The 26,612-nt window shown below is 51.6% G+C and overlaps 1 protein-coding gene across 6 annotated transcripts in view; it reads left to right on the top strand.

The window, feature by feature from the left end:
- The window catches only part of ALPK2 (alpha kinase 2), a 157,801-nt gene extending 134,062 nt beyond the window's left edge, over positions 1–23,739 (top strand). For 2 of the 6 annotated variants that reach the window (XM_006073381.4, XM_044934633.2), the window contains exons 11-13: positions 3,192–3,409; positions 8,943–8,991; positions 22,188–23,738. In XM_006073381.4, the coding sequence (XP_006073443.4) occupies positions 3,192–3,409; positions 8,943–8,991; positions 22,188–22,404 (484 nt within the window). In that variant the 3' untranslated portion in view covers positions 22,405–23,738. Of the gene's footprint in view, positions 1–3,191; positions 3,410–8,942; positions 8,992–10,583; positions 10,968–22,187 lie in introns of those variants that run through there. The other 4 variants (XM_044934634.2, XM_044934632.2, XM_044934635.2 and 1 more) reach the window with 4 other exon arrangements.
- Positions 23,740–26,612: the final 2,873 nt, after the last annotated feature.

A 26,612-nucleotide genomic window follows, 5' to 3' on the forward strand; every position in this document is an offset into this window, starting at 1 on the left:
AAAAGGGGGGGCAGGCTAAGAGGCGGGAAGCTAGGAGGCCAGAATGCAGAGGACTTAAAATGCTCAGCTGATGAGCTTGGAACATGTTCTCTTGGCTTCGGGGGTGACGAGGAGGCAGGGGTTAACCAGGAGCTTTAGCAGGGCAAACTTGAGCCACAGAGCAGACACGTCATTGTTAACAGATTTTATCTTCAGAACAGTTTTAGGTTCACAGCAAAATTGAATGGAGGGGACAGATTTCCACACCCCATCGCCTCCCCCGCCATCCACACCCCTCACCGGGTCAGAACATCTGTCACAATGAATCTGCATTGACATAACATCACTGCAGGCCCACAGCGTACATTGGGGTTGTGCCTTCTGTGGGCGTGGACAACTGTCTACTGATGTGTCATATGGCACCATAGAGAGTAGTTTCATTGCCCTGAAAGTCCTGCGTCGATGCGGCTCTTACGGCTATCTACCTGGGACAATGGATGTCCAGGGACAAGGCCCAGAGGCTGGATGCGGTGAGACCGGTCTGCAAGTGGTTGCTACAGCCCCAAAAGGGGGCAGTGACGGTGGAACTAAGCCTCTGGCGTGGGGAGTTTGAGAGAACAGGCTTGCCTGACTTTCCGGGGCCAGGTGTGTTTAATCAGACTTACAGAAGGAGCCGGGCTTCTGTGATGGCTCAGCCATAGAGAGTCCGCCTGCAACACAGAAGATGCAGGTTTGATCCCTGGGGCAGAACGATCCCCTGGAGAAGGGAATAGCAGCCCTCTCCAGTACCTTGCCTGGAGAATCTCATGGACAGAGGAGCCTGGGGGCCTATAGTCCATGGAGTCGCAAGAGTTGGACACGACTTAGTGACTAAACAAAGACAACAACGTGGAGGAAGCAAAAAGGGAGAGAAGCCTGAAGTGAACTTATTGTGGCTCAGCTGGTAAAGAATCCGCCTGCAGTGCAGGAGACCTGGCTTCAATCCCTGGGTTGAGAAGACCCCCTGGAGAAGGGAAAGGCTACCCACTCCAGTATTCTGGCCTGGAGAATTCCATGGACAGAGGGGCCTGATGGGCTGGGATAGGCCATAGGGTTGCAAAGAGTTGGACACGACTGAGCCACTTTCACTTAGACTGGGCATACGAAGCAGCCCCTTGAAGACGGTGAAGGCAGGGTAAGACTCGTGTAGGTGTATGGCAGATGGATCACTCTGCACAGGCCACAAGCTACTCAGTTGATTTTTTTTTTTGTTGAATGGAAAGAATGCATGAAAGAATGCAAAGGTACAGTTTCCAGTAGACTCTACAGATGTTGGAGTTGGGGTAAATAAGTAGTTCAGTCTCTGTATGTTAAATTTGAGATGCCTTTTAGACATCAAATATAGATGGAGAGTTAGTTGGCTGGAGACGTGTCAGGATTTCAGGGGAGAGGTCTGGGCTGCTGATGTAAATGCGGACTGTATTTAAAGCAAGGGAATTTAAAACTAGAGAACTGATTGCAAAGCAAGGAGAACTGTCCCAGGATGTGCCAGGGTGTAAAGGATGGGGAGAAACCAGGAACCAGCAAAGCAGACAGGAAGTAGCCAGGGAAGCAGAAAGGAAACCAAAAGGAAGTGAGTTTCTGGAGGGCGGGGGAAAATGTCTTAGAGACAAGTGAGATCAACTCTTCAGTGCCACTGAGAACAAGTCAGATGAGGGCTGAGAAGGGAACTGCTCCGCTGGGCAACGTGGTGCCCCAGACTGAGGTTTTCTTAAGCAGAAAGGCCGCTTTGGGTTCAGGAGAGAATGGGAGGGGGAAGGGCTGTAGGCGGATTTGGGTTTTGATGGGAATGGCGAGTCGGGGTAGGAGTGGGTTGCGGGGTCCGCAGGCTGCGGAGTCACCACAGCGTGCCCACCGGGAAGGAGTGTGCAGAGGGACAGTGACGCAGGAGTGAGCGGGCCCCACCGTCGGCGTGTCCTCGAACCTTGCGGAGGGGCTGGGGTCCAGGGCGCCGGTGGGGCGAGGTCGAGGGTCGCAGCCAGAAGGGCTGGTCCTTGAGGGTGGGAGCGCGTGGTGGTGGCAGCTTTTAGAAGCGCTCTCAGCGTTTCTGTTTTCCCGGTCCAACCAGGAAGCTGGGTGCTCAGCGTAGAGTGAGGCTGGGGGAGGTGGGAGGAGGGAGGGGCAGGTTAGGGTGGATTCCCTAGATCGGTGGGCCAGTGGGCGGGGCAGGATCTGACCGCTGACCCCCGCATCGCAGCTGCGTGGCCTCCCTGCTGCCTCCCCCGCCCTGTCCATCCTCACACATGCCACCAGGGGTGCAGAGTGGCCCCTGTCGCATGCAAGTTTGATCTCCTCCTTCTCCAAGACCCTCCAATGTTTCTCACCCGGCTCAGTACGAAGGGCGGAGTCTCCCAAGTGGCCCAGGCCCCCCCAGTCCCGCCCCCATTCCTTGCTCAGCCGCCACCACCCTCCAGACATGCCGCCCCTCAGTCTGAACTGCACCCCGCGACCCAGGCCCCCGGCCAGAACCTCTCCATCTGCCGTTCCTTCCACTTGGAATGTTCCTGCCGAGACGCCCTCATGGCTCCCCCCGCAAGCCCCACCTCCTACAGGCCTCTCTGCTCAAATGCTCCTTATTTTCGAGGCCTTCTCCGACCTCCCCAAATAAAACGACAGCCCACTTGGGCTGCGCCGGGCCTCCGCACTGCTCTGGTTCCTCGTGGAGCACAAAGCGCGCTGCACCTGTTTGCTGCCCGGCGCCTGCATTTAAATGTAAGATCGTCGAGAGCAGAGCTTGTGTCGTCTTTAGTGTTTTCTAGAAGGACGTCTGGGAGGGAGACTGACACAGAAGCCACTGAGTGAATATTTGCTGACCGAATAAAAGGAAGGATGGATAGAAGGGTGGATATATGCTGGCTGGACGGAGGTACAGTCACCTGACCAGTGGGTCACTGATGGACTCTAACGATGGCTATAAAAAGACATTCATTTCTACAGGAGCAATTAAACTCCATCTGGAGGAAGAGTTTCTCATCAACTCTAGGAACAAATAAAAGGAACACCCCCCCCCCTTTTTTTTCCATTAAATAATCACTGGCAGATATTTAATCTACATCTGATGGAACCCGGGGGTTTATCCTGCAGCCCGCTGCTCCTCCCGGTTGGGTAGAATGTCCCCACGTCTTTATTCCTACGTGACAACACAATCCTGCTCATGGTCTCTTTCCTTACAGGATCATTCCTATTTTCCTTATCCATCGACCTGAGAATAACATCCCATACGCAACCGTGGAGGAAGAGCTGATTGGAGAATTCGTGAAGTATTCCATCAGGGATGGAAAGGAGATAAACTTCTTGAGAAGAGAGTCGGAGGCTGGGCAGAAGTGTTGCACCTTCCAGCACTGGGTCTACCAGAAAACAAGTGGCTGCCTGCTGGTCACGGACATGCAGGGTGAGACGGGCAGCTTGGCCGGGCCCCAGGGATGGTCTGGGACGTTCGTGGGGGCGGAGGGGAAGCGGAGGGAGCGATCTCCTGGGTGCAGACTGTCAGCATCTTTACCAGCAGAAAGTATTAACTAATGTCTCATGAGAAACAGTGACAAAGGAGCCTGAAATGACCAAGCCAATCGAGTAACAAAGTACGCTTTAATAATTCATCCCAATGACCAAGCCAATTGAGTAACAAAATACGCTTTAATAATTCATTCCAATTATAATTATTCATAATGCCTTCCCATTACAAGAGGTAACCAAAAATTGGTGTTCTGTATCCTCAATAGGCACAAAATCAGGAATACATGTATATATGAAAATCCACACGTACCAAAAGATTAATTAAAATGTAAGAATTCATTCATAATAGGTGAAAGGGTCTTTCACGGGGGCTTGAGATTTCAAGCTCCCCTGGTGAATTTACAACACTTTTTCCATTTATACCCACTTCTTGGGGAATGCATTTGGGGTGTGAAATGGGGATGTCATCATTAGATTTCTCACAGAGAGGCCCTGAGACAAGTTGCAGTTTGGGGTTTCCCCAAGACCACCAGCCTGCAGCTCGCTGATTTTCTGGGAGGACTCATGGAACTCAGAAAAGCCATTATGTTTGTGATTGCGGTTTACTACAGTGAAAGGATACAGACTTAAATCAGTAAAGGGAAGAAGCGCTTGGGGAAGGGTCCAGGGGAGACCAGGTGGGAATTTCCAGGTGTCCCCTCCTGGTGGAGCCGGGGGTCAGTGCCTCTTCCTGGGGGAGAGGGGTGTGCATGGAGCACTGCCATCCAGAAATGTTCAGCCGAGATTTGTTTAGGGACCCATCACTGCTTGCCCGTGGGATGACCTCGGTCTCCAGCCTCTTTGGACAGTTTAAAAAAGTCATCTGGTCGCACTAGGTCTTGGTTATGCCGTGTGGGATCTAGTTCCCTGATCAGGGATTGAACCCAGGCCTCCCTGCATTGAGATCATGGAGCCTTAGCCACCGGACCACCAGGGAAGTCTCCTCTCTAACTCTTAGCTTAGCGGTTACCTCCAAAACATTGGGCAGAACAATTCCTTTATTTAGGCCAAGTTCATCTTCTGTCTCACACAAATGTTCGAGTGCAAATATTTGGGAGGGGACCCCAGGAAATGCTGGTAGGAGATTGAGGAAGTGTGGCAGGCGAAGGGAAAGAAAGTCAATAGGGTGCCTGATACCCAGTCACCACTGTGAAGCTGATGCCCGGTGGGGAAAGTCTGGGAGGCTGAGCAGGACAAGCTTCTCAGCAAAGATCACACTTGAGGAGCAGGTGTGTTTATACACCAGCTCCCCTTAGTAACCAGCAGAGGGCTGCTGTGGGGGGGTGTGAACTCCCCTGGGTTTGCCACTGGCACGTGGGCCAGCTGTGCTGAGCGCAGCGAGGGCATGTGACCCAAGAAAGGCTCTCAGGCCGAGAGAGGCTGGTGGAGGCACGTGGGGGTACAGCCATGCGCACGCACGCGGGGAGGACAATGGGCTGCCGCCCCAGCAGCTTCGGCCATGGGGGCCTCCCTTTTCGTTTCCAGATGACAATGCTTTAGGAAAAACCTGACCTATAACTGGGTACCTGCTAATGTCAGACATTGTCACACACAAGGACCCCGAGCTCTGGAGCCTGGTGGTGAGGAGAGCCCCTGGCACCCCCACGTCCAGCCGTGAGTGGGCCACTCACCTTTGTGTCTCAGCCCTTTCCACAGGGGGTGGCTGTGAGGATTACGTGAGAGGAAGGCATTTAGCACGGCACTGACACGGTGTTCCCTATTTTTAAAATCTTTTGAAATAACCATAGGGATGAGAAGTTGCAAGACTGTGGAGAGGCGTCTCCAGGTATCCCTCACCCGGCTTCACCTATGACAGCACCTTGCATAGCTATAACACGGTCGAAACCAGGAGGCTGACATCAGCACAATGTGATAAGTCTACAGACCTAACCTGGAGTTCGTCAGTTTTTGCCTGCTTCCTTTTCCCCTGTTTTTGTTTCATCTTAATAGCCCTGCCAAAGAGACATCATGATCCCCGTTTTACAGATGGAAAAAGTCTGGGAGTTAAGCATCTAATTATGGCTGTCAATCGGCTGCTAAGAGGGGTCCCAGACTCCAACCCACTCTTTCTTTTTTTATTTTGAGTGCCAGGCATCCCTGTTTATTTTTTAAATCAAAGTAATTGCTTTACAATGTTGCTGGTGTCTGCTGGACAGCCACATGAATCCGCTCTAAGCGTACGTGTGTCTCCTCCCTGTCGAGCCTCCTTCCCGCCCCTCTAAGTCATCAGAGGACAAGGCTGCATTTCCTGTGTTATAGAGCAGCTTCCCACTAACTGTCTGACACGTGATAGTGTATCTGCGTCAACGCTACTCTCTCAACTTGCCCCACCCTCTCCTCCCCCCGCTGCAGCACACTGTTTCTGAACCCCAAGCTCTCTCCACGAAAACTCAAAGTTACAAATTTGCAAGGTTTCCCAAGTATCCCTTAATGTCGAAGGCTGCTGTGAGGGGCTCCTCTGAGGCCAGCCGGGGAGGGCAGCGTTCAGACTTGCAGGGGAGGCTGACCTGCAAGCTGAAGACAGCCCTAACCACTCACTCGTGAAGAGACGCTGCTGCCATGCACTCAAAACATGGTCTTCACAGACAGCTGTCTCAACCAGACTGTGCCACTCAGACTCACCTGTCTTTCTCCTTCCGAGTTAACTTTGTGTCGAATACGGTTGTTACACTGAAAAGCAACACTGGGAGCCTCATGAATGGCTAATTTTGCTTCCAGGCACCGGTAAACAGCTACAGGGGAACCTTATATCACCTTATGGTGACATGTGTGGTTTAAAGTGTTGGCACGGTGTCTCATAAGGGTGCTTTACTCTCTGCTACTGGGCAAGATTTCCATTATCTCTGTTGTGGCACTGGGTAACACCTATTCTCTAAGCGAGTCCCACGTTTTATCGTTTTGCTAAGACTCTGGAATTAGGATTTAAAAAATCCCAAACAAACCCAAGCTCAATTATCACTTTTTCTCAGACTCTTATTTTCTCCCTGGTTGCCTTCATGTGTTGATGGGATTGTGGCAAGTCCTGCAGGTTTGTGGGGTGAAAGGTGAGCCTGCCATTGGGCCCCAAGGCCCGCACGCACTGAGACCACTGTGATTCCTAAGAAGCTGTCAGCCCGATAACCAAGGACTCAAATTCTGGGTTCTTGTGATACTGCCTTCTTCCGCCTTCTGTCGGAAACAACCCGTAGATGACTGTCATCCCCGACATGCTTTAATAGCTGCACACCATAATCCAAATTAGCGTCCTATAGAGACCCTTAATAGCCTTGGTTGAATTGCTGGCAAATCATTAAGCCGAGTGAGAGGTTTCTTTTTGAAAGTCATATTCTGCTTTTCCAGTGTCGGTGACAGCTGGTAATTGTGAGACTCGAGGAAAAGCAATTCCCAAGCTGAAGGACCTTTTTGCCAAATGACTTTAAAATTGGACTTCTCTGCAGCTTAGAGCTGTAATTTTTAAATACAACATTTTCTACGAAACAGAATGTCCAGAGAGGGCTTTTGCAATTTAGTGTTTTTCCTTCCCAAGTACAGTTCCTATGACAAAAACCATGTGAAGCATTTCTACGTATGTTCTTGTTGTTAACAGCTTTGAAAGCACGAGGCGCATTTTAGTGGCCAGCAGTGAAAGAGGCTTTTAAAATGCTTACTGGCGCCCTCAAAGTGCTGTGTCTAACTCGGCTCCCGGGGGCCCTGCAGGAAAGCGTGGCTCTTTGCTTCTGTCTGTCCGACCAGCCGGAGCAGCCACACGGCCTGTGTCTCCACTGCAGCTCAGGCAGGTGTTGCTGGATCAGAGCTTGAAGCCTTTAGCCATTGCTTTTCTGAGCCTCAGGGAGCAGTACTCCTAGGAACAGAGACCGTGGAACTAGGTTGCCATCCGGCCTGACCTTCAGGGTCGGCTTTTGCTGGGAATGTTGGTTCCCCTAGCCACAGCCTGGCCTGGCTGGGACGAGTCAGGGGCCAGATACGAGAAGGCGAGACCCAGGTGGCATGGCACCATGGAGCCCACGTGTGCATGCCAAGTCGCTTCAGTCATGTCCGACTCTGCAACCCTGTGGACTGTAACCCTCCAGGGTCCGTGGACCCCATGCCCTGCTGTAAAGGACCTGCCATCAGGTGGCGTGGGTGAGATTACGGCAGAGGTCCGTGGAGCTGGAGCTGTGCCCACAGCCACCATCCTACAGAGGAAGGAACAGAGTTGGTGTCTGGTCTGGAAAGGAGATTCTGGAAAGGCCGTAGGTCACCCACACTCTGGGCATCAGAGAAGACTGCCTTCCAGACAAGATGGTGCTTGAGAGAGAGGCACCTCCCGCCACCCCGCCCCGTGGAAGGTGGAAATCGTGCTCTCTTCCTCCTCGCAACAGAACAGGACTTTCATTCTGTTTGAATCCCCGGTTCCTGAGCCATGTCCCAGCTGCCCCTGCTGGGGGTTGGGAGAGAGGAAGAAGGTTCCTGTGTGTTTAGGATTCTAACAAGGTTGCCCAGAGCTCTTCACTGACCCAGGGTGGGATGCTCAGAGCTGTGGCGTTGGTTTGCTGCGCCACCGCCCCCCGACCCCGCCCAACTTCTGATGCTTTAATGCAGCAGTCCCCAACCTTTTTGGCACCAGGGACCAATTTCATGGAAGACAATTTTCCATGGACCAGGGGTTGCGGGGGTGGGCGCTGGTTTCAGGATGATTCAGGTGCATTATATTCATCGTGCACTTTTTTTCTGATCTAATGCCACCGCTGATCTGACAGCAGGTGCTGGTCCGTGGCCTGGAGGTTGGGGACCCCTGGTTGAATGGATAGAAGCTAGGATAAGCATCAAAGGGTTAGACCATGGGCGACACATGTCTGCATCTCCAGTCCAGTGGCTAAAAAGTACACATATAACTCAAGACGTTTTCCCTGGATCTAAAGCTGGCCCAGATAAACCTTTGATCCTGAATCAGACGCTGTCTTTATGGAGATGGGAAGGTGTAGGTCTGGAGCCTGGCCTTGAACTGAACAGATGCCGGTCTTGAACCCTTTCACTGTTGAACTTGGTCGGCCCAGGCCACACCCAGCCCACTTCCTGTTGGACAAGGGCTTCCACTCTCATTGAAGAGCACGGAATAGACCTAGGCCCACAGCAGAGTGTCTCTGGGGAGAGATCTCTGGGGCCGGTGTCGGGCCCCTGCTCCAGCAGAGGGGTGGGCCAGGCAGGCAGAGGACAGCGTCCCTGGGCGCATGCTTTGGCTGGCTGCCCCCAAAGCCCGCCTTCCCTATTGTGGCCCCGTAGGCTGGAGGCACATCTGGGATGCTGTCCACTGCTGCTGAGGGAAACAAGGGAAGCGTTTCTGCAGGAAGGGACAAGACGGGGCTGGGATGGCCCCTCCCTGTGAATGCGTGGTCCCTCTCTTCCGAGGAGCCCCAGGTAACACGTGCTGTCTTTGCTCTCTCTTCCTGTAGGTGTAGGCATGAAGTTAACCGACGTTGGCATAGCAACAGAGGCTAAAGGGTGAGTAGAAAGAAAAAAAATCTAGTGCCTTGTCATTCAACTCTGGGTTTCCAAACACCTTCTGGCAGAGGCAATTCTGTGTCCCAACCATGGATGACAGATGCTCGTGGGATGAATTCAGTTCACTTCTCTCACATACCTAAAATATTTATGGACTTCATTCTCCCAAGGAGACACATGTGGTTTCCTAACTTTGAAACAAATAAGAACTCTGAATATATTTCAAAATTAATGATCTGCAGGAGTGCCACGGGCGGAGGAGAACGCCAGCATTATTGGGAATTTTTTTCACTAGGAATATTCCATTTTTCTACACTTAATATTTTGACTATTAGCTTCTTTTAAAAATTTGTGCAATTGAGTGTGGTGAATTCAACTTGTATATTTTTAATGTATTTTCCCTGCATGTGTGCTAAGTTGCTTCAGTCATGTCTGACTCTTTGCAACCCTATGGACCAAAGCCTGCCAGGCTCCTCTGTCCATGGGATTCTCCAGGCAAGAATACTGGAGTGGGTTGCCATGCCCTCCTCCAGGGGATCTTCCCAACCCAGGGATGGAACCCGCATCTCTTATGTCTCCTGCATTGGCAGGTGGGTTCTTTATCACTAGTGCCACCTGGGAAACCTGTATTTTACCCTGTACTCTGCACCAAATACTGAGTATTTTAGGCATCTCCCAAACTCCCATGGTGGTGGTTGATTAAAGGGCAGATGACTATGGAAGGGCTATGATTGATGACTCTGGTTGTTATCAATGGTGTTGATTTCCTAACTTCGGGTATCGCTTTGCTTACTATGGGGTGAGCAGTGCCCAGGTGGCCCTAAGATCATGTTTTACTGGGGTGTCTCTTGAAAAAACGGTCTCTTTTCTCTGCTTTGCTTGACCACCAGTGAGGAGAAAGCTGTCTATCTGTGCTCCTTTGTGAAAATAGAGCTCTGGGTTGGAACTGCCGGGCATTCTCCCACTGCTGATGTCCCCATGGACTAGGATTATTTGTAAGGAGGGGGAAATGGGGTGGGGGCAAGTGAGTTTTAGAAGGGGTGGCTTGTGTTTTACAATGGAGGCTCTATTATGGTTCAGGCATGACGAAGCTGACAGATCAGGAGACAGTCGCCACTGAAAAGAGTTTGTTACTCAGTTCCTAAGAGGAAGGGGCTTGCCAGACTATGGTGGGGAGCACCACAGGGAGGCCCAAGGGTCAGTCAGGCAGAAGGAGGGGAGGGGAAAACCTGGGCGAGAGCTTGGAATTGAGTCATCTGTAAGTTTCCGGGAGGCTCTGGGGTGTGGGGCTGAGTGGCGTTGTCCACTGCTTGCCCTGTGGTAACTGGGGCAGGGGGCCCAGAGTGTGAGACCAGGTAGAGTGGATGGTGGGAGTGGGCTGCAGGTTGGTTAACTGGCCTATGCGAGCCGTTCTAGAAGGCCAGTCATTGTCTCTAGGAATTGGCTGACCCTGGCAGGGGGAGCCGCCCCTGCCTGCAAAGCTGCAGATCTCAAAGCGTCAGAAACACAGATGATAGAACAGCATGATTGACGTAGCTCACTCTCCTACAGCTGGGAGCATCGTGTTTACTTGGGCTTTCTGGTGATTTCAGACCACTGGCATCTGCAGTCCTTTAACAAGTACAATTTTCAATTAGTATACGAAGGATGGAGAGAAGAAGGGATTTGCGAAAAGTAGAAAGGGGAACACTCTTCTAACCTCCAGATCAACAAGTCTGCTTCATGAAGTTCTCAGCAACCACGCAGAAGCTTTTGATCTGGCTTCAGAACAAAGATGCAGCTTGACCATGTTCCTGCTCAGGATAATAGCGTTTTGCGGTAGAACGATCTCCATGCTGCACCCCCTCTGCTGACCAGAGCCATGTCTACGAGTCAGGGATGTGGGTCCTGGCCATGGGCTTGTCAAGAGCATATGTCGTGGGTGGTGGGTATGATGTAGTGAGGGCAGGGATTTTTTATTAAAAGACTTGGGTTCAGCTCTTGGTCCTGCCACCTGCTTCTGATTCTCCTGTTGGTAACCTTGCTTCTTGGCGTCATAGACATTTGGCCCACGTGATGAAAGGGGCGACAGGGCATCCTGGTTTGCCCAGGACGGTATCATTTCATGCCTGCCATCCTAGCATCTTGTCTAGTTATTTGTCCTGAGCAAGTTTCCCCACTTAGAAAATGTGTGGTGCCCCTATTTATTTACAAAGAGATTTTCCTGGACCTCAGAAGAATTTCCCAAGTTACAGCTTTCCTTCACAGACATCATGTCCTTTGTAGGATATGGCAGATCCAGGCGTCACGCAGACCTGCTTTAAGTGCCGGGTTCTTGTCTCACTGGCTCTGTGGACGTGAGCCCTGACGTTCTCAAAGCCACTGAGGCACAGATGGGGACCCAGGCTGGTCCTGAGAATCCCCCAGCTCATCTGCATCCCGTCCCTGAGGCTCAGCGCGTGCTTGATAAACACTGGCCTCCTTCCTCAGCTCGTGCCCCAGCCTGACCTCAGAGTAGGTGAATTCCATACCATTATTTGGAGCCACTTTCCACCAAAACAAAGAAGAAACCTGCCCAAGAAGTTTCAAAAACTAAGACAAGCATAAGAATGATGATTTAAGATGTCTTTTAAAAAGCATCTTAACAACTTCCAGGAACCTTGACCACATTTTTTTTTTCTCTTAATTTAAAAAAGAAATCCAATCCCTTAGGTTTTGTTCTCAGCTTTAATGTGACTTATCTGGCCTGGGACAGCTGCCCAGCACCCATTAGAGCCGAGAGCTGGCACCCAGTGCAAAATGTTGTCTCTTAAGTGTTACTTATTGCCTCCTCCCTGAAGAGGGGGTGGGAGAGAAGGGAATTCTGAAATGTCTGAGAAATATTAGCTATTAGGGGTATTAGATCATCTTGTCCATTGTGTCTTTAAAAACCTTTTATTTAAACTTTTGCAGTCACTTTTTTTTTTCTCTCTCTCTAAAGAAATGTTTCTTAGCTCAGCTTGAAAAAACTAACAAAAGAGGAATGTTCTCTGATCAGAGTACAAGGCGTGGGGTTTGGGAGGTCTCTTTGAAGGTCCCTGGGGGCTGTGTCCATCCCGTCTTCTTTCTTCCCAAGGACAGAGCAGGAGGTGCAGGGAAAGGGGGCCGCCTGATCACAGGCTGCAAGGGGTCCCTAGGGCCAGGAGGCAAGAGTCTGCTGAAGGAACTCGAGGAAAAGTCAGAGCTGCAGAAGGGAGCCTGGGCAGTCAATGCGAGAGATTCGGGGAAGGGTTTCAAGCACAAAGACAGCGTAGACAGACAGGAGATGTGTGGGACACAATCTCAAATGGGGGAGAGAAAGGCTGGGGAGCCTGGCGGGTGTCAGAGGCTCCAGAGAGCAGGAGACGTGGCCAGGAACCTTCTCTTTATTCTTAGCAAGCCCCCAGGGCTGGCTTCCTGCATCCGTGCCGGAGATGGCCAGTTTGCCTGCTCTACTGAAGCCTGGGGACGGGCGCCCCTACCCTGAGAAGCAGTGCTCCGTGTGGGCATCATTACCTGTGTTCTTTTAATCACGTTGAAAAGAACACCAGACTGCCAGGAGGTGTGAGACTATTTTAATATCACTTATAATATTACAAAAGAAAATAGGGGACCGTCACGACTTATTCCAATGCGACTTTACCTGGTGGTATGGTCCTTAACACTGAAGCGTGGAATATTCTGGAATACTTCATACCCCCACACTCCTTCAGCAATGTTGAGTACCAAAACTTCATGTTACAACGTGTGGCAAGTCGGATTGCTTCAACATATAATAATCCATCTTCTAGGAAGACCAAAGATACTAACCCCACAGTCGAACATATTTCTGATTTGAAAATTGCTCAGCCATTTAGAGTTCTCTGAAGGGCGAGAAGGAAAAATGTCTAATTCTGTAATATAAGACTCGGAAATTTAACCTAATCAAATCAAAGTCGGTGTAAACCAACACCTGTTGGGAACAGAGCCGCATCTGTCTCAGGGGGTCCTGCAAACGCACACCTGGCCCGGTCCGCCCAGTTTCTGGGGAGAAGGCAATATTGCCGTCCAGCCAGCAGAGGGCGGCAGAGCCAAGCTTTTGTCCTCTGTAATCTCTGCCCCAAAGCCCGCTTCATGTTGGTGAAAGACAAAGAAAAGTACCCTGGACAGATTTCTTCCCAGTCAGTGAGCCTTGAATTAAACTAGGGTTGCTATAAATAGGCACAGACAACTCCCTCTCTGTGGCCACCAGGCTGTTGGCCAGTGTCAGGCCCACAGGATCGTAGCATGTGTCAGAGTCCCTGACCCGGGAGCCAGGGCTGGGCAGAATCATGAACGGCTCGGCTCGTTCTTGCAGAGGGGCAGCCGTGGGGGGACAAGGCCCCCGTATCACGGCGGACGCCCTGTGAGGGCAGTTCCCTTAGGGAACCAGGCCCTCCTGGTGTCAGTGTGACGCCCCATGAGCCTGAAAAATCAGCACAGACTCCCACACTCAGTCAGCTGAGTTCCAGAAAAAGCACTCCAGCCAAGAGCAGCCCCTGGGGAGCCCTGCATTGGGGGTGACGCCACCTGGGGGTGCTTAACCCATACTCAATCCCGAGACACACTGGTACCTGGGGAGGAAGGGCTGAAATGAACTTGTGGGCGGAAGGAGGTGGGCTCTGATACTGGAGAAACGCTTAGAACAGTCTTGAGGGTGTGGTCACGTGGGTGTGGGGCCATGTGCTGTGTGTGTGTGCACATCATGTGCTGCATATATGTGCGTGTGGTGGGCACGCTGTCTAATGCAACGCCTGAGTCTGCCAGGAGGGGAGGAACAAGGGGCTCAGGTCAGACTCCCCTGGCTTCTCGGTGCTCTGCGCAGCAGGCCGCGTCGCTGTAGATCCCGGTGTTCTAGCTGACTCCCCAGTGCCAGGCTTCAGAGGACCAGCCTCCCAGGCCTACGGGGCCTGATAAAGGCGCTTTCACACGCCCTGGATACCAGACGCTTGCCGTCGGGTCCTGCCACCGTGGTCTCCTTCTCTGGAAAGCAGCCTGAATCCCGTCTCAAATCTGATCAAGCCCTTATGTAGCAGAGCTAGGTGGCCAGCGTCTGACCTATTCGGCCAGTCCTTGCCATCAAGGTGGCCTGGAGGCCCGACAGGAACACCTATTTTCACAATTTTTTTTTTGCCAGTGTCAGCACGAGCAGTGCTCCTAGTGTGTGTTGAGAGTCTCCTGGGCTGAGAAGTCAGCTAGGAGGACCTAGACTCCATCCACAGAGAGGGAATAATGTTAGCAGTCCAGCAGCCTCCCCCCAAAACTTTGTAAAGGACCACGGAATTGGAGCAGAGGGCTCCTCCCACTCCCCAGCTCTGCTCGCTAGTTACCCCACTGCCCAGTCCCCCAACTGAGGACCAGAGGAACACAGCCAGGCTCCTCGTCATTTCCAGATGCAAAGACAAGTCTGCACGGAAAGATCTGGAGAGATTGGACTCGAGATCACCCCCGCAGATCAGTGGGGATGCTTGTGATGAACAAGGAGGAGGTGATGGCTAAGAGAGCTGGGGTCACAGTGCCTGGGCCAATAGGGCTGGGTGAAGACCAGGACTGTCTGGAAGGAACTCGCGGTGTCTCCTGGAAGGTCTAAGCAAGCAGCAGTGATGCGGCTCCAGTTTTGGGGGTGGAGGAGGGGGCTGCCGCTGGAAAGAGGCGTGGGGTGTGAGTGGGTCTGAAGGCTGTGGGGAAGGCACCTGGGGGGGGTGGTGGCGAGTTGCAGAACATGGGGCCGAGCGGAGGACGTGGGGAGGAGAGGATCCCCACCCTGGAGGGCTCCAGGGCCTGCCCCACGAAGCCCTTCCGCGCAGGCACCTCGTGAGCGCGGCTGCTCGCTGTCCCCACCAGCAGCAGAGAACCAGACGGGGGACGGCTATAGCCCCCTTTCCCCTCTGCGCGTTCTGCTTTCCCCCTAGCCAGGGTTGGGTGTCAGGGAAGACAGTGCCTGGGCTGGTTTCCATGGAGGCAGCATGGCTTTTGCTCCAGCAGCGGCCCGAGGGAGGCTGCGGAGGCGCCAGAAGGGCAGCGGGTGTGCGGGGCGGCCCCGAGGAAAGCAGCCGGCCTGTGTTCCCAGGGGTGTGGGGCCTTCCCGTCTGTGTGGCCACGAGATCAGGGACAGCTGGGAGGCCATGGGAGACCCTCGGCCCACGAGAAGCAGGAATGACCTCCGGAGGCTCTGACAGGCAGGGGACAGGGTGGCTGGACGAGGTGTTTGTGGGAGTGGGTGCTGAGGTCCGGAGGGAAGAGGGCAGCTTGGAGACCAGTGCAGAATGCAACGCCTGGGAAACGGTTCGGCTCTGTTACACGTGGGTGTGCGCTGTGCTTAGTCACTCAGTTGTGTCCGACTCTTTGTGACCCCATGGATTATAGCCCACCAGGTTCCTCTGTCCGTGGGATTCTCCAGGCAAGAATACTGGAGTGGGTTGCCATGCCCTCCTCCAGGGGATCTTCCAGACCCAGGGATGGAACCCAGGTCTCCCGCATTGCAGGCAGATTCTTTACAGTCTGAGCCACCAGCGAAGCCCAAGAAAACTGGAGTGGGTAGCCTTTCCCTTCTCCAGGGAATCTTCTTGACTCAGGGATCGAACCCCAGTCTCCCGCATTGCAGGCTGATTCTTTACCAGCTGAGCCACCCATCTGCACCCTCAAAAAAACCAGGAGTTTTACAGCAGCATTTTTCACAGATTGCCATTGTCAAATAATTTGGGGAAACCCCGACTTGGATAAATAAAGGTAGTTTCTTTAGTGTGAGACTTCCTTCACAGGGTCTTTAAAGAGCTGACGTGTAGTTCGAGTGCCCAAGGAGGTAAGGGGAGAGATTATATGGCATTTTTCATAATATTTACACCACAGATTTTTTTTTAAAGCATATTGTGAGACTCTAGGAACATACTTTGGGAAGCACTGACTCCTCACAGGATGAACAACACAGTGTGGCTTATGACCTTCTACGAGTGGCCTCTGGCCTCAAATCTCCGCAGGATGTCTGCTTTTGCTCAGAACATTCTCTGAACTTTCACCCATCCCCTCACCAGAGAAGGCCAGAGCTGTTAGTCCTCCGCAACAGCCTTAGGACCCACCAGGCAATGGGCGGAAAATCACATCCCTGCCTTACGTAGCCCTTTATCACAGCATAATATTTTTTTATTTGTTCACACTTCTGTTTCCTATGCAAAATAGCCAGCTTTCTGGAAAAGAGCCACGACCCTTTATTTAATCCTGTTTAACCCCTTGCAGTGTCTGCCATGCAGCTGTTGCCCAGTGAAGAAGCACAGGAACACTCATGAAGACACGGAGGGTGTTGATGGAGCGGCAGGCATCAGTAGATGGTTCCCGTGGGCGCCCCCTGGTGTCCCTCCTTTTACCCGCGGGCGACAGTCTGTTCCGCCTGTTTGTACATCCAGCCCTGGTTTCATTTCACACACAGACGCTCCCCTGCCTCCAATTGGGGTTTATTTCAGTTCTCTCCCTACATCCTCAGCCTGCGTGTCATGTCCTCCTGCTGCTGCTAAGTCGCTTCAGTTGTGTCCGACTCTATGTGACCCCATAGACAGCAGCCCGCCAGGCTCCTCTGTCCATGGGATTCTCCAGGCAAGAACACTGGAGCGGCTTGCCGTTTCCTTCTCCATCATGTCCTCCTAGCTGTTCCTTAAAAATTAAACCCTTCTTCAGAAAGGCTCTCAAACTAAAGCCTCTGTTATAAATAGCTCTGGCTGGCTTCTAAAGGGGTTACCAACCTGTGGGAATTCTCTGTAGGTTTTTCTTGTCTCGCCAAATCGTCTTCAGATGAGTCCTTTATTAAGCCCGACAAGAACCTTGATTTCTTTCCTGCAGCCGGGGCTGGCGGTTTCTGCAGCTTGGCTCCACCCCTCTCCCGTCTCCAGGTGTCTGGAGGCAGAAAATTGCACAGGGAAGTCCTGCTAAGTTGGAGAAGCCGGCTCTGCTGTCAACTTGGTATGAGCCTGGAAGGCCACACCATCCATAATCAACATGAGAGGAAAGAGGAATTGTTTTTAAGCAGGAAGTCAGCCTAGCATGATTCCCACACATAGGAAGTGTTGAACTAATCTGTGTAACGCTCAACAAAATGCTAGCCAAGCAAATCCCACAAGCTGTCAGGAGGATCAGGCACTGTGATCAAGTTGGGGTCATTCCAGGGTCACAAGCATGGCTCAACATATGCAAACGAGTCAGTGTCAGACAAAAGACACACGATCATAGATGCAGAAAAGGCATTTGATAAAATTCAGTATCCTTCATGATTAAAAAGAAACTCTTGCCAAAGTGGGTGTCCAGGGAACACAGCTCAACATGGTAAGAGCCCTTCGTGACAGACCCACGGCCAACACGTTACTAAATGGTGAAGCGCGGGATGACGCTGTGTGGGGTACAGGCAGGACACAGAAACAAACAGCTTCCTAGCTCTTCTGGAAGTGGATCATGACAGTGATGTTTATGAGGAAATATCAGGAATGAAATGTCAGGAGTGAAAGAGATCTGTTCCAATTTAAGACGTTTCTGAAGTTGAGGACGATATGAGATCATTTGCACTTTAGTTGATCTCCTTGCTCCTCCACAGGGACCAATGGCATCAGTGGGAGTTCAGAGCTAGTTATTAATAGAAACACGGGATTTCGGACCCCACCCCAGACCTACTGAATCCAAACCAGCTCGTGAACACGGCTCTTGAGTGATCTTTATGCCCCACTTCTGTCCAAGGGGCAAGATATTTAAGAAAAGACTCTATCGGATGGTGTTCAGCAGAATAAATTAATTGTTCCATGCCTGGAGATCATGAGAGAAGATGGATGAGTTAAAGTGACGGACTAGAAAATTATACTGATTTGAGGATAAGGATAAAAAAGATTCAGTTAATAAAATTCAATAGGACTAAGGTGTCTAAAAGTAGAAATGTGTGAGAGAGTTCTCAAATGCAAGGTGGTTATTGTTTCCTTTGTGTTAGATTCCTTGGGCTTCTATAATGAGTCAACCAAACACCTGGGAGCTTAAAACAATAGAAATGCGTCCTTTCCCGGCTCTGAAGGCTGAAAGTTGAGAATCAGGGCTTCGGCAGCGCTGGTTTCTCCCGGAGCCCTGAGGGAGAGTGTCCCCTCCTCTCTCCTTGGTCCCGAGTCTTGCTGTCCTTGGCATTCCTTGGCGTGTAGGCGTGCGGCCCCCATCTCTGCCTGCCTTGTCCTTTGCTGCTCTCCCAGTGTGTCTCTATCTTCTCAGTAGACACCAGGAATATTGCATCAAGGTCCCGCTCTTCCCCAGAATGACCTTATCTTAATGGCATCTGCGATGCCACTGTTTCTGAATAAAGCTCCATCCTGAGGTTCTAGGAAGGACATGACCTTGGGGAATACTGTTTACCCCACTACATCCACCCAGTAAGAACAACAGTGGCGAGTGTCTGCCCCGGGGACCTGACAAGGGAGCTGTCGTGATGAGAGAGGTGTGGCCCCCCCAGTGCCGAGGGGGGCGTTTGGCGCACATGGCCTGCCAGGTGGACCACACGCAGAAGAGCCTGTACTTCCTACCTCTTGGGGGTATAGCTCCTTGCAGTGATTGAACTTGTGTCCTTTGAAAAACTCTGGGTTCAGCAGTCTAAAAACACAAAGAATGTGGCCCTATTTTTCCCCTAAGCAACTAAGTCTTATTTATTTTTTTTATTTTGCTTATTTTTCTCCTAAAAAACTACATCTGAAAGAATAAGAGGTCAAATAGAAGCCCAGCATCCCTGGCTGAGATAGAGACCAAATTGTGAAAGGAGACAGGCTTTTAATCCTGCAGATGCTAGGCAGCAAAAATAGATGAACTGAGATGGCTAGGGGTGGGACATCCTCTATTACCTGGGAGGCCCAGGTGAGGGTCCAAAATTAGATGGAGAGAGAATGGGAAGTTTAGCAATGCAATCTGGAGACGCCCTGGGCTGAGGTCAGTTAGCTCTGAGGATGGGGCCAGCATCCATTCATCTGTCCCCTGGACCTTTATTGGAAAGCCTCCACTGGACAGGTATTCTGAGCATAAACTAGTGTCCTGGGAGAGATCAGAGTCTGTACACAGAAAGGTATACCCTGAATTCTGAGAACTGGTTGTAGTTCTCACAGAGATAGAAGGAAAATTTGGAGAGATGTCATCTCATGGTGTCAGAGGGCCAGGGAGGCTCCACAGACGTGCACTCAAGCTGGGGCTTGAAAGGTTCTGGGGGCTGAGTAAGGGGCTCTTTGATTGAGCAAAGCTGCTTTCACTCTAGAGTCGTGCCCTGCCTGCACGTGGCCTTCTGCAAATAAAATCAGCCCCAGTCTCTGCTTCCTACTCCAACTTTCCCCGAGGACTCTAAAGAAGGGTAGACATTCCTGGGAAGATAGCTGGGCTCCCAGGGGCTGCTCTAGAAGGCCGACAGAGCCGGGCTGCCCAGAAGTCCAGCTCCTTTGTTCAGACTCAGCCATTTCCCATTTCAGAGGTGGGAACCACTATATCGCTATAAGGGCTTGCTTGTTACACAGCATCACACACTTGGCTGCCAGGTTGGGCTGAAGCGACTAGCGAATTTTCTGGGAGGTCACGGTATGAATTAGTGATTCTTCTCTGCAGAGAGTAGGTGTTGTCAGTGTTTACAAGCAAGCCTCGAGACAGCCTTAGACAGATGGCTGTGACTTGCTTCCAACGTGCTTAACGAGGGAAGCTACCCTTGGCTTTGATCATCCCAGTTTGGGAAGCTCAGTTTATCAGCATGAGACAAGCATCCCATCTGACAGTCAGAGGCCCAGGGGGCCTTGCGTCCCTCCAGGGGATGGATGTTCAGGCGCCGTGGAAACTCAGGCCGGATGACATGGTTGGCAGTGGCATTTTTTTTTTCCTACCCGGCTAGAGTCAGCACCTGTCTTGCGCTGACTTTTCTTCCAATGGAGGAGCTTGGCTTTTAAAAACTGAGTCATTTTTCACAAGAAAATAGACTGTGGGCCCCCAGCGAGGCGGGGAAGAACCGGTCCCCCCACAGGGAAGAAGAAGGGGCAGGCTGGATGGAACGACTCACTGATGCTTCAGCTTCAGAAATAAAAAGAAACCTCTCACGCCCTGAACAGCTTAAAACCCAGCTTGGATGTCCTGGGGAAGAACACACCATCCCAGCCCATTCATTTCACGTTTGTTGCCCTTTATGGTTTCTGCCGGCAAATGAAGGAGGCCCAGCTTCTTGAATCGTATTAGCTACAGACTCAGCACGAAGCCAGCCCTTGCAGGCTTCCTTCTGCCGATCTGTGTTTGGCCCGATTAATCAAACTCGGCCAGAACTCACTCACACCCAGCAGGACCAGTTCCCTAGGCAGGCAGCCTGTGCAGTTGTGCAAGTCCCCACACTCAGAGGGGCGCCGAGCTTCATTTAACACACGTTCCGCTGTTGCCATCTTCAAAGTCTTAATTACTGCCCAGGGAACCCGTGTTCTCAGTTTGCGCTGGGCCCTGCGAATTGTTGATGGTCTGCTATGCCACCCACGCCCCTGCCTCCCTCAGCAAATCTCAGATCTTTCCATCTCAGCTCCAGCATCGCCTCCACACAAAGCCCCACCAGCTGCACCAGTCAGAACACTGACGATTATAACACAGCCTGGCCGCCATCAATGGACTAGCATCCTCTGCATGTCACGCACTGCCCTGGGTGGTTTGTGTGGATTTTCTCCGTTCATCCTCCTCTCAGCAGCCCTTCAGCCCACTTTCTTGCTGGATCTTCGGGGTCTGTGGGGGCCTGGGGACTTGTCCATCCAGGAGGACACTCACCCCCCACGATCGAGTTGTGAGAGCATAGTCTTTGATTTGAATATGAAATGTCCCAGCTAAAAGGAAGAGCCCCAAGACCACCCCAGGCTGGAGGCTAGCATGGTCCCTCTGGGAGCCACCAGACACAAAGGCGCAGGTTCTTCTCCTCCCGGGGAGAAGGCGCAGCATCGCAGGAGAGTGCCTGTCTGCAGCGGGGAGACTCCGAGGGCCGTACCCACTTGCTCTGTTGCCTTGGGCTGGCCGCCCAGCCTGCACTCCTTCAGTGACAAGTTGGTTGGTGGTTTAGTCACTAAGTTGTGTCCGACTCTTGTGACCCCATGGACAGTAGCCCGCCAGGCTTCTCTGTCCATGGGATTCTGCAGGCAAGAATACTGGAGCGGCTTGCCATTTCCTTCTCCAGGGTCTAAATTGAATTTCTTCCAGCCCAAGTTCCAAGATGGCTTCATTCAGAACCTCTGGGTGGGATGGAGGGATGATTCAGATCATCAAGAGATTTTCAGATTTTTATGGAGATGGTCCAGCACTGGTCACTTTGATTAAAAAGCAAAGGGCTCTGTATGGAATCTGGAAAAATGGCACTGATGAACCTAACTGCAGGGCAGGAGTAGAGAGACTCAGATATGGAGCATGGACTTGTGGACACAGCAGGGGAGGAGAGGGTGGGACAGACAGAGAGCGTAGCATGGACATGCGTACACTGTCGCCTGTGAAAGAGCTCGTGGGAAGCTGCCGCTCAGCTCGGTGACCTCAGCTCCCTGCCCTCTGATGAGCTGGAGGGGAGGGGATGGGGGTGGGAGGGAGGGGGGATAAGCCTATGCTCATGGCTGATTGGTGTCCCAACGGCAGCAACCAGCACACCATTGAAAAGCAATTATCGTCCAATTAAAATCTTAAAGATGCTGACACAACAGAACAGTCAGCCCCTAGGACATCCGTCTCGTCACAATCTTCGGTCTTTACTGCCCACACCAACGGCTCGCAGTCTTCACTGCACAGGTTTTGTTTTTTTCTATTAATAGTCATGTCAGCCGTTGGCCATTCTGGCCTAGGGTGGGAATAAATATGGGCTTCCCAGGTGGCGCTAGTGGTAAAGAACCTGTCTGCCAGTGCAGGAGACTTAAGAGCCGCAGGTTCGATCCCTGGACTGGGAAGATCCCTGGGAGGGTGGGCACAGCAACCCACTCCAGTCTGCTTGCCTGCAGAATCCCACGGCGAGGAGGGGCGGGCTGCAGTCCACGGGGTCGCAAGGAGTCGGACACGACTGAAGTGACTCAGTACACATGCACACAGAAATAAAATATATTTTCTGCACACCATGAGTTTCCCCGTTGAAATGTTTCTTTTAATACTGGTGAAGGGTCCTGATTTTTTTTAAAAGAATTGTTTCCTTCCACCCAAACTCACAGGTACAAAGGATTTAAAGGCAACTGTTCCATGACCTTCATCGATCAGTTTAAAGCCCTCCACCAATGCAACAAGTACTGTGAAATGCTGGGCTTGGAGTCGCTTCAGGGCAGCAGCCAGAAGCAGAAGAAGCCAAGCATCGGGCGGAGCAAGATTCAGCCCAGCGCCACAGCCGTGAAGAAGGCGGCCTCCGGGAGCCTGGCAGAAAAGAAAAGCTAACGTCTCCTATTAACTGATGGTCCCTGGCTGGCAGCACACAGCCTCGTGGGGGAGAAATCGGAAAACACCCCGGAGAGAACGCACAGCCTGCAGCGTGACGTGACCGTCGTTTTCCCTACCGCCTGTTCTCCGAGCTGCTTCCAAAACCATCACCTGCTGTCTCCCCTGAGATGGTTTCAGAGCCGGCTTGGCGACCAGACTTAGGGGAGACTGGATCCACTGTCAGTCTCAAAGAAGTCCTCTCTGTGGCCTTTGCACGCCCTCACGTTATGTGTCTGTCTGTATATCGCCGTGATTGCCGTGTGGCAGACTTGTTCCCCTGCAGACTCTGCCCACAGCCCTGTCCCTTGCCAACCGCCTTCTAACCTCGAGGATTCCAGACGCATCCAACTGCTACATCCACAGGAAACGTGAACTCCGTCACTGGGTCGAGCTGTCGCGCTGACGGAGACGATGCTGTTGTAGCTGGAGGGGGCTTTCGAAACGTCAGGCCATTTCCCATCAGCGCTCACACATCCCGTTATAACGTTCTGTTTAATTAAACTCATCTTTAGATACAAAGTGTAAGATGCATGTATTCACCCAGACACTTGTTCTTCAGAATTTGTGCTGTATTTCGCCTTCCCCCAGGATTAGTAATTTAGTACTTTCCTAATATGTCTACTGGAGCACAAACTATTTTCATCTGTGTTTTCTCCCAGTTCTTATAAGCACTGCTTCCAGGTTAATGCGCTTTCTACCTTGCTCTCTAAATCCAAGGGCTGCCTGCCCTATGTGGGATTTTTCTAGAAGATGCGTACAAATCCTGGCTGGGGTACACAGCTCACAGGGTTCTAGCGCCTCGGGCTCGTTCTCGGCATGGGGGCGGGGTGGCAAGTGGGCTCCTTCCTGCCAGTCTGGGTCCTGCCTAACTTGGAGCGGAATGGCTCCCGCTGACCCCATTGGGCAAGAAGAGATGCTCTGAAGACAGGTCTCTCAGCCCGGAGTGAGAACGCCTCAGGCCCCAGCAGCATGTTGTTACTAATTACAGACTATTTTTAGAGCCGTTTTAAGTGTATGAAAATGAGTGGAAAGTATGGACACGTCCGGTATGGCCCCTTCCCCCATTCCATATTTCCCCCTATTATTGGCTTCTAACATGCGTGTGATACCTTTGTTATAACTGAGGAACCGATGTTGATTCGTGACAACTCATTCAAGTGCATACTTTACACTTCCATCCACGCTTGGTGCTCACACTCTCTGGCTTTGGGCACACACACGATGACATGGGTGCAGCACACCCAGGGTCGCTTCACTGCCCCGAACATCCTCTGCACTCCGCCCCTTCCTGCCTCCTTCCCTCGAGCCCCGGCTCCTGGGAGCCGCTGGTGGTTTTACTATCTCCGTACTTTTGCTTTTTCCGGAAGGTCACATAGGAGGAGCCCTACAGGATGTTATCCTTTTCACATAACTGGCTGTTGTGTAAGATGATTCAGCCACTCCCTGACTGTATCTGGCAGGATGGTTAGGCCTCCTCCTCTGAGGAGGCTCCTCAAACTGAAAGTGGACACGCCCTGGGGTCTTGTGGAAATGCGGGCTCTGACGCTGGGGGCTGCATTTCCATCATCTTCCCTGGGAATCTGCGTGCCTGTGGGGACCACGCTTGCAGCGGGTGGGGGGAGGTTCTAGATCACAGGGAGGAGGATCCTGAAATGGTGAGGGGAGCAACGAGACCTACAGTTCCCCAGGCCGGTTGGCTGGAGGAGGCCCCCAGCTCCTTGGATTGTTTTGAAAAAGGATTTGAAGGAGCAAACACTGCAGCTAGCCGCAGCTCCTCTTTTCAGAAAATCTGCTATCTCCAGCTCTTCTTCTCATGTGATTCCCTCAGCTACAGACTGCAAAACACTCATTTTTCTATGAGGCTGCCTGCAGCCTGCTCTCCCCATGGAGATCCTGCGGATGTATTTGGCATTGAAGTTCTAGAATGTTCCATGGTAATAGGGCACAGGACACATTTTGATTGAAGTTAGTGCATGTACTTCAATGTGTGACCTAAGGACCTTCTCTTTGGTAATTTGTAACTATAAAAAGATCAGTACTGGGACTTCCCTGATGGTCTAGTGGTTAAGAATCTGCCCTGCCATACCAAGGATGTGGGTTTGATCCCTGGCTGGGGAACTGAGATCCTACATGCCTCAGAGCAGCTAAGCCCTGCGCCACAGCTAGAGAGTCTGTGCACCCCAAGGAGAGATCTCACACGATGCCACTGAGACCTGAAACAGCCACAAAATAAATATTAAAAAAAATATATCAACACAAGGGTTCAAGAAAACTCTGGAAAGGTGCAAACTGAAAAGCTGAGGTCATCCAGTAACCCTCCTGCCCTCCAGCTGGCTTTGAATTTGGACTTGGAGACAGTTGAAGGGAAAGGATTTCCTCCCAGATTTGGCATTTTGCAGGCAGGCCACAGGGAGGCTTGGATGGAGCTGTCCCTGTCTCCTTTTATGGATGCTCAGATTATTTTTCAAAGTGCCTTTGTTGTTTGTTGGAATCTGATTTCGTCTGTCTATAAACATTTGGAGGACCAGGGACAGAAGGGGTGCCCGCAGTGGGGTTTGTCCCAGCCAGCGCGCCCGGGGATGGCCTTTGTGGGGCTCTGTGGCCATCTGTCCAGCCACCCAGACCCTAACCTTCTGTTCTGCGATGAAAGGCCGTTTTCCTCGCACAGTCAAATAACAGGGTGTGTGTGCCATGAGCTCTTGGTCGGTCCAAGGTCTCAGAAATACCCTGCCCGTTGCCATTATTCCAGCTTATTCTGCATCACATCCAGTTCTGTTTTTTCCCATTTGTCTCCGGAAGTGTGAGCTGTTAGGTCTATAAACCCAATGAATGCTCAACCCAGGACCCAGCTGGGACAGCCTGGTGGGTCCAGCTGGGGATTTTGTGCCTGAGGCCCACAGGGTGGTCATACACGTGGAAGCATCTCCTTTTCCTAAAGGGCTCTGCAGTGGAGCTCCGTGATGGGTGGACAGATGACAATAAATGAGCACCTCATTCAAACACGCTTGTGCTTTCAACGGCTGGTTTCATGAGGATGGCGGACAGATGAGGACTTGCTGCCGCTGGCGTCCTGTCCTGGCGACATATGGTTTGGGACGCAGGGCTGCCCAGCCCGTGTGAACATCTCACAGCGTCTTGTAGCAGCGCCTCCCCGACCATGCTTCTGATGAGCCTCTTAATAGCAAAGGGTCTTAATAGATCCTTAATAAGAAGAATACCCAAAGAAGTAACAATTATTTTCTAATTATAAAATGTTCTCCCTTCTAAATATGCATCCTGTTCTGCGTGTGTGGGCAAGTGTCCAAGTGTTTGCAGACAGGAGGCGCTGGCCTGGCCCCATCCTGGCTGGCTTCCTTTGTCTACGCTCTGGTCTGCCGGCCCAGCGTGTGCAAAAGGGAACAGATGGGCGCTTCTCCTCCAGTTAGATCTGCAGATGCCGCTTGGGCTTAGAGCTCTGAAAAGCCAGAGACACAAAAACCTCTCTGCTTTCCAGCTCCCTGTGGTGGCAGCTCCTAAATCCTCTGAAAACCCGCTTGTTCTCACCCTCCTGTAAAAGCGAAAAGGCAAGAAGGACCCCGGTTCATCTGTGTGGTCACGTGAGCAGACTTCACCCTGGCAGATGCAACGAACAAATACTTAAAGTCCAATGGTACCTGCAGAGTCGGACAGGACAGAGCGACTGAAGAGCAAATTGTACCACTAGATCGAGAATTTTTAAAAATCCATTATTTATACGAGGCCCACATGGACCCAGGTAGAAATCATTTCAGACTTTTTTTCAAAAACCACATATTAAAAAAAACCTTTTATTTTGTATTGAGGTGTAGCCGATTAACAATGGTGTGACGGTTTCAGGTGAACAGCAAAGGGACTCAGCCATGCATATACATGTATCCATTCTCCCCCAAAGTCCCCTCCCATCCAGCCCACCACCAACATGGAGCAAAGTTCCATGTGCTATACGGGAGATCCTTGTTGGCTATCCATTTTACATGTAACAGTGATTACATGTCCGCCCCAACTCCCCAACTATCCTTTTCCCTCATCCCTCCCCACACACTGTGTAAGTTTGTTCTCCAAGTCTGTGAGTCCATTTCTGATTTGTAAGTTCATTTGTAACGTTTCTCTTAGATTCCACATATAAGAGATGTCATACAATATGTCTT

This window comes from Bubalus bubalis, chromosome 22 (assembly GCF_019923935.1).
Source record: "Bubalus bubalis isolate 160015118507 breed Murrah chromosome 22, NDDB_SH_1, whole genome shotgun sequence".
In the NCBI taxonomy this organism is placed as follows: Eukaryota; Metazoa; Chordata; class Mammalia; order Artiodactyla; family Bovidae; genus Bubalus; species Bubalus bubalis.